The sequence below is a fragment of the Rhea americana genome, unplaced genomic scaffold, assembly GCF_003343005.1.
Source record: "Rhea americana isolate MKP2758 unplaced genomic scaffold, rheAme1 scaffold_26, whole genome shotgun sequence".
Lineage (NCBI taxonomy): Eukaryota > Metazoa > Chordata > Aves > Rheiformes > Rheidae > Rhea > Rhea americana.
In genome coordinates this window covers 5190154-5198033 of record NW_028186379.1, presented here as the reverse complement: position 1 = coordinate 5198033, position 7880 = coordinate 5190154, and the positions used below count along the sequence as shown (strand labels likewise).

General features: G+C 48.3%; 1 protein-coding gene across 1 annotated transcript; it reads right to left on the bottom strand.

The window, feature by feature from the left end:
• Positions 1–1674: 1674 nt before the first annotated feature.
• Positions 1675–4848, bottom strand: HOXA2 (homeobox A2). The gene is made up of 2 exons (XM_085307554.1): positions 3339–4848; positions 1675–2655 (listed from the first exon to the last, which is right to left on the bottom strand). The coding sequence occupies exons 1-2, from the start codon at positions 3718–3720 to the stop codon at positions 1907–1909; spliced, it is 1131 nt and encodes a 376-aa protein (XP_085163680.1). The 5' UTR covers positions 3721–4848; the 3' UTR covers positions 1675–1906.
• Between the last annotated feature and the right edge of the window lie 3032 nt (positions 4849–7880).

Below are 7880 nucleotides of genomic sequence, written 5' to 3'. Positions count from 1 at the left end.
AAAAAAAAAAAACAAAAAAAAAAACCCGTACACGCTTATTGCAATCCAATTTAAGCCAGTGCCACAGGAGTTAAAATATCGGTGAGGCTGCTTGCTTTCCGCAGAGCCGGGACTGGAGCAGAGAGAAGGACAAGAAGCAGGGCGGAGGTTTCGCCGCGTCCGCAGCTCAGCCAAGCTGTTGTTTTAAAAGAGCAATAAAAATGAATTATGACTAAACGCCTTCTCACTTAATGGTTTTAGACGGGGATCCCCAGCCCCGGCAAATACGTAAGAGGATTTTTATTTGTGCATGTGTTCCTGCAATTGATCTCTTTGATGACATTCTCATTCATAGAAAGAGTTTGATTTATGRCTTTCGGAAGAATTGCGTTCAGCCTTTCCAGCTATAACCCACGCAGCTCAGCTCCACAACGTGTTGCAGAGCTGGTAGACAGCCCTCCTCGCACGAACGGGCAGCGAAGTGCCTTCCCCAGCCCCTCGCTCAGGCTGCGCTCTCGTGTGCACAGGCACACTCTCACACTCGCACACGCACACATACACACGCACACCCGCGCGCGCGCGCGCAGAGGGACCAGCGACCCCTCGGGCTCCGCTCGCCCCGGAGCGGGGAGCCCCCGGCTCGCATCTGTTGCTCGGCTTCAGCCCGCCCGGCACGGCTCGCCCTGCGCGCCGGGCTCGGCGGGGCCGCTCAGCGAGCCGCAGGCGATTTGCCGGAGCTTTCTTTGCGCCCATCCGTGCTGCCTCGAGCGCGGAGTGGGCAGCCCCGAGGAAATTTCAGCTCGGAAAGTAAGAGTTCCCCCTTTTCGTTATCAGCCACTGCCCTCGCAATCGGGCTTAAAGAGAAAATACCTTGCGCTGTTTCCMCGCACTTCCCCTCAAAAGAACCGAGTGGGGGGTGCGATTCTCTCTAATGCCTTTTTTCCCTGCTTTTATGTCAACTTTTTGATTTTATCGGTAATAACTTTTTTTCCTTCTCTTTTTTAGGGCTGTTTTCTTGGACCACTCAGCACGTGAGCACTAATCAAACGCATTCTCTGTGAGCATTTATATTTTTAAGATACTCTTCCTGAAACAGCTTGCTGGCTGCTAAGCACTGCATTCTAGAAAAACGGGATTTTCCCCCCCCGAAAAGATCCTTTCGTGTATGTAACAGGCTAGTTTCTGCAGAAAGGACTTTTCCTACTGACTSTAGTTTATGTCTGTCTGCAACAAAAAGGAGCACGTTTATGCTTTCGTTACAGTTCAGAATATCCAAGCTTTGTATCGACACGGAGATAACATGCTATGTTTATATATTAAAGGGAAGAATTAGCCATCTAAGTTGTGAATGGTTTTAGTTTGTTTTCTTTCTTATGAGAACCCTTGCAATAAAGAATTTGAACGTGTTTTTTCCCTCTGATAAATGTACTAMATTGCCAAAAGGGGAGAGATCATAGTCAGAATGTCGGATTTTGATTATTAGTAAATTAAGAGTAGAAGGGAGGGGGGGAAATACCCGTTATATTATCAGTCTTGGAAGGAAAGGGAAAGAGAAAAGGAGAAAGAAAAAAGAGAAAGCTCCTTGTAGCAAACAAGAATTTATTCTACCAAAAATACTTATGACAACGCATCCTAATGCAATACAAAAATAAAAAGAAAGTGAAGATACAATTCCTATATGATCACTTTCTTACAGACCTCATATATTGCTTTCATAGAAGGACCTAGAATGTGGCTAGGTTAAAATTGAACACAACTAAAACTTCATAAGAAACGGTAAAATGGCTCTCGAACACAGCAAAGGGAGGTATCAAACAGAAAATACTGACCAGGAAAATGGGGGGGGGGAAATAAAATTAATTCTTTGGAAAAAAAATGAAGAAGGAGGAGGAGAAGGCAGGACCCTTGAGAGGACGTCTTTAATTTCTCAGTAATTCAGATGCTGCAAGTCAATTGTGGTGAGTGTGTCTGTAAAAAAGTCAAAACTGTCAGCAGAAATATCTACGGGACTGTCCAGAGATCCTGGCAAACTGGGGGAAACTGCATCTGAAAGCTGTAGGCAGGAATCTGTGGAGAAAACGCTAAAGTCCTGTAAAGAAGGGACATCTAGGGCCTCAGGACTGTCATTGTTTAGGCCAGCTGCACAGTTCTGGGCCATTGTTGAGAGGCAGTTTTGAACAGTGGGTGACTGATGTTGAAAATGTTTCAGATTTTTCTCATTGCTCGTTAAAGGCGAAACGGGGAAACTTTGGGACTCTCCATTGTGCACATTGGGAGCCTGCTGCTGAGACAGTGCATTCTGCTGAAAAGTGTAACCTTCCCTTTCCAAAAGAGCGCCGGAGACGTTGCTGAGGGCTTGCTCAAAGAGCGATTTCTCCTCCTCCTCCTCTTCTTCTGCCGCTTTCTCCGGGTCCTCTAAGCTCTTAAATTTCCCCTCGCTGTTTTGGTTCTCCTTGCACTGGGTCTGTCTCTTGTGTTTCATCCTTCTGTTCTGGAACCAGACTTTGACTTGTCTCTCAGTCAAATCCAGCAAAGCTGCAATCTCAACCCTCCTTGGTCTACAGAGATACTTGTTGAAATGAAATTCTTTTTCTAGCTCCAAAAGCTGGGTGTTGGTGTAAGCCGTCCTCAGCCGCCTAGATCCACCGTTACCACTATCGGGGATTTCAAGGGGGTCTGTTAAAAAAGAAAAAGAAAAAGAAAAACACCACCACCACACACGCACACACCCCAAAACACCACCACCAGACCAGCAAAAGCAAAAACACACACACGCACACACAAAACAGATAAATGCACAGATTGAATTTCAGCATCCAAGCACATTGCATCCCGGGGCGGGGAGGGAGTGCTCTCTCCATCTCTCCCGGTGTATGCGTCTCTATATCTATATGTCTATATAGCATAAAATAGCAACTGCAACAAAATGGCCGCCTTTGGATGCAGTAAACCCATTGTGTTGCACTGCTGAGTGTCCGGTGCTGCGTACCCCTCAGCCACCTCCGCAAAATTACTGCCTCCAGCTCCCCAACCTCCCCACACCAGAGCAAACTTTATATTAGCCATACCACAATTTATAATTAATGCATCAGCTGCTTAGCTGAGCGGGAGCAATCTATCACTCTTCATTACTGTCAAATATCCTAACTCTAGGACAGCGAGACAAGAGAGGTCAGCTCCAACTCAAATAAATCATCCCACATTAAACAAGTTTGGGGAAAGTTTGGGTTTGCGTAGAGCCCCGCCAGCTCCTTCCTCGCCTCCCGCCCGCCCCTCAGCCTCTTCCCCAGCGAAGTTGGGGGGATGCGAGAAGCCAATAAAGCGGCACGGAGGGGAAGGCGAAAAGTCTTTGAACTGACCTTTGTGGCTCAGGCAGGCTGGTCCAGCGGCTGAGGCGGAGGCCGAGGCGGGCGGCAGCGCGGATCGCTTGGACGCCTTTTTCTCTTTCATCCAGGGGTACTCCGGGGGCGGCGGGGCGCCGGCGGGGCCCGGGCTGCCGCTGCGGCCGCGGGGGCTCGCCTTGGGGCGGCCGCCGCCGCTGTGGCGCGGGTGGCTGCTTGGGTTCAGGCTGGGGATGGTCTGCTCAAAAGGAGGAGGAATCAGTGTCGAGTGTGAAAGCGTCGAGTTCTTGATTGATGAACTTTGAAATGTATCACCGACAGGGGGAAAAGATGTCAGGCACTCAGCAAGCGATGGCTGACTATTGATAAAACCAATCTCTCGCTCAAATTCGAAATTCATGGCCTTCAACTCGCAGCCCCCGTGGAGAAAAAGTTCCCTCGGATTTAGGGGGCTTGGGGGGGGAAGGCCCAGGAAAAAGGAGAGAGAGAAGAAAAAAATATATCATAGAAGATCGCTGGTGGGGTGTTTTTTTTCTAATTCACTGATTACAGCCGTATGGGGACCGTGCTACTATTAAACTATTGAATTCATGGAGACAAGGTTGAAATTGGACCGAATTGGCTGTCACATGATTGCCTCTGCCCAATGACAATTTGGGCTTTAATCAAAAGAAGCCACTGTCTGTTTGATTGATCCAAAAAAGTCGGGAAGGAACGCCTCATTGGGGGCCAGAGAGGCTTTATTTACACTTTTTTTAAAGAGGGAAATGATATCTCTAGTATCTATCCCCTTGGTGTCCTAATGTGAAATGATGTGGGGGGTGCGTGTGCGTGTATATGTTTGTGTGAGAGGCTGCGAGTGTGTGTGTGTGTGCGTGTGAGTGCGTGTGTGTGTGTGTGTGTGTGGCTGCTTGTCCTGCAGCCTGCTGCCTCCCTCGCCTCCACCCGCACACTCTTCTCTCATTGTTTGGGACTGTCAGGAAAACGCTTTGCACCTCACAAATCATTTAAGCACCTCAATCTGACGCCTTGAGTCATTAACAAAGTAATCCATTAATCTTCAAAGTTTTGACACCGCCAGGCCCCCACATAAGAAGTTGCACCCAGGCAGCAGACTGAAGCAGAGAGTCTTGATTTTTTCCTAGGGAATAGCACTTCCTCCAAAACTAGTTTATTGCTCCCGAGCAAGACTCGGCGAGTTGCTTTTCTTCCCTTTTTTTTGTTTTTTTCGCTTTCTTTTTTTTTCTTCCTCCTTTTTTTGGTTATCGGGTGTACAGTATGGAGAACAATTGGCCGCCGATGCTCGAGCCATTGTTTAACAGGATCTTCCTCAGCAACCTTGCTTCTAGGGGAAGAGTCACATAGGCAGCAGCCCTTGTGCTTCATGACTTCCCCCTCCAGTTGCCTTTCCGGGATTGGACCGTAAAACATACCCTAGGAGTATCTCTCTGGGCGAGCCAAATCGCGAGGCTGCAAAAGCGTCTGGCTGTTGCCTCTTAAAAAAAAAAAAAAAAAAAAAAAAAAAAAAATCCTGTGCCTTAGCTTGCAAACGATACTCCCGTCTGCTGGCATAATTTGCTTAATAACCGTAGTAGGCTGGGTCTGGTGAGTATTTTCGATTACCAAGAAATATCTGGGCTGGTAGCGGGTTTGTTTTCACGGGGCTAGGAAGGGCGAAAATGCTGCAGGGGTTATAACTTGAGGCACGGCACTCGCCTCTCAGCCTTGGCTTTCTTTACCGTCGTTTCCATTTGCCCCTGCTAGGTCGAGGCAAGTCCCGAATTTGGATGGTTTGGGCACAATTTTCCGATCAAACTGAGGCGAGCCGGAGAGCGATGACAAGGATGGCCAAAATCACGAGCTCGAGGAGTCCTGTGGCCAGCCGAGCCGCGCCGCCGGCGCTGCCGGGGTCCGCGGTCCGCGGAGCCCAGGCCGATCGCGGTGTCCCGCGGGCGGGTGCGCGGGCAGAGCGCGGGCGGTGCAGCCGAACCGGTCTCCGCATCCTCGTGGAGCCAGGCACCATCTCCAGGGCAATGCCTTTCCTTCTCTCTTTATTTTCGGAGTTGCCATAAAGGGATCGGCAAGCGTCTTCTTAAGGAGAAGGGGGGRAAAAAAGGAAAGAAAGAAAAGAAAAAAAATCCCAAGACCCCCAGCACTCAGCGGATCAGTCTATGTCTAGACTGCATCTAAAGTGCATTTAAAAAATCAGTTTTAAGTTAATGCACGCACAAGATATAGCATATCTACGAAGGCATTGGAGAGAGGGGGAGGGGAGGGGCTGGGAGGCATTAAATGGGCTTTTTGGTGGTTGCTTGTTTAAATAAAATATAGAACGAGACTTGTCATTTAATCCCTCAAAAGGGATGCCTTACAAATATCGATGCTGTTGGAAAATGCAAGGGGTTTAATTTTCTTGCTTTTAGTCCAAACAAAGCTCTGGTGGTGTCTGTGCGCGATCAATCTTGGCCGCCAAAAGGTTTGACAGCTACTGGCCCTTAAGAACACATTTAAAGCTTCTTGCTCTTTCCGAGATCAAATGTGGCCGAGAAAAGAGGCAGAGCAAGAAACGCAAGTAAACAAGAAAAAAAGCTGCTTTTAAAATATGCTGGCAGAGAACTGTTCTCCTGCCTGCAGGAAGAGCCAGTTTTTATTTTGCTTCTCAGTGCCTACCTTAGGGTCGGGCTTTTCCTTTTCTTCTCTTATTTTTTTTTCTGGAAAATATTGGGATTAACAGCGGGATGACAAATAATAAAGAGAGAGGTTTGGACTTTAACCAGGCTTTGTGAGTAAAACCTGTGTGGGTGTCTCTATTCTGCACATTTGTTTCTTGTGGTCAGTCTAATTCAAAAACCACCTGGAACAAAACCTTTGGAGAGGGGACGCGAAATTCTTGGGCAAATCAATTACTTTTGCCTTCAGAGAGATCTTTTAATCGGTCGAATTTTAAATGCAAAGATACAGATTATTATATGTAATGTACAGACTCTGGAAAGGGGGTAGGATATGTTTTCTGAAAAGATGGGGACAAAATYGCCTCTATTTTTCTTTCTTCAGAGTGGGAGGGGAATGAAATGCCAAATTCTTTCTCTTTAAATATTTTCGTAAAAGTAATTCGTGGTGCTAAAGTAGGCACACATTAAGAATTCACCGATTGTACCGTTACCTTTTGCTTTATGTAATGCAGCTAATACGGGGGGGGTGGCTTGAATTTTATTCGTGCGCTTATATGAAACGAGGAAAGTCTTTGACGATCCTGCATCAGTTGCAAAAMATACTTTCTTCACCTAAAAAAATAATAGTCTGCCAGTGGTTTGTACTGGGTAATAATTACGCTTCAGTGAAAAATATCAGGCTAAATAACCCTTCCTGCAACGGCTACGTATCTATATCTATAATAAACAACGTGGTATAAATATATTCGCAATCCCTTTCTTTGACTGGAAATGTTTTATCTATTTATGCAGAAAAGCTCTATATAGATTCACGGATGCTTGACAATGTTTCAGCATCAGGCAAGGATGGTTCTGGGAACAAGATAAAGCCTAAAGATTAATAATATTTCGGCATGAGACCAAAATGGCGACATTTTTTCTGTGCTCTAAAAGATACAGATGGTGAACAGCGTGCGTTATTATCTCTACAGCATAGGATTATTATGTCTTTATAAACGCGCACGGGTGTATTTTACCTAGTCTATTAAGGTCCATTTTGATTTATCTTTCAAGTTTCAATCTAAAAATTGCGGACATTTCGCCTGAAAGGAAGAAAAATCGGATTGAAGCAGATGCCTTTGAGTTTCTGGCTTCCCCCTTGGACGGATGCGGCCCGGAGCCCCCCGCGGGTGCCTGCGGTGCCCGTCTGGAGTCGAAAGCCGCCGGGAAAGTGCCGCTTCCGCGATATTGTGCCCAGAGCGCGACCGCGGCCGCGGGAAGGCAGGGAGCGCAGGCTCCCCTCCCCCGCGGCTGCCGGCGGAGCGGCGCGGCGCGGCCGCACCAGTAGCCCGAAAATGGGAAGAGCAAATCGGTTCTTCTACGGAAAAAAAATATATACACACACACACACACACACACATATATATGTATTTTATATTATATATATAATATATATATTTATATATATAATATATATATATTTATATATATAAATATATATATATATGCTCCTCACACGGCCCCAGCGGCGCCCCGCGCCCGATCCCCCACCGCGGAGCCCTCTCGGCTCCGCTCAGCGCCCGCGCACGGGTCTATTCTGAGCTCCGCGGCCCTCCATTCCCTTCGCCCCCCGCGCACACACGCACGCACAAACACACGCACACGCACACCCTCCTCCCCGCCTGCCTGCTTAGGGCGTGGGTGGAACCGCGCCGAGGAGAGCTCTCCCCGCGCTTCTCCCGCCCCCGCTGCGCGCAGGGCTGCGCGGCCGCGGGGCCTTTCCCACAAGGCCCGGAGCCGGGAAGAGGCCCCTTTCGGCGAGCACAGCCTGCCCGTCCCGTCCCATTCCCCCCACTCCCCCACACCACCACCCCCGGCTGGGCCGCGGCCCAGCGCCGCCGCTGCGCGG

What these genes read in the sequence shown, in the direction of transcription:
- HOXA2 (XM_085307554.1), bottom strand. Translation starts at nt 3,720, where the DNA reads ATGAATTTCGAATTTGAGCGAGAGATTGGTTTTATCAATAGTCAGCCA. An exon ending in AGCCTGCCTGAGCCACAAAG is followed by an intron (nt 2,656 to 3,338) that starts GTCAGTTCAAAG and finishes CTTTTTTAACAG; the next exon opens with ACCCCCTTGAAATCCCCGAT.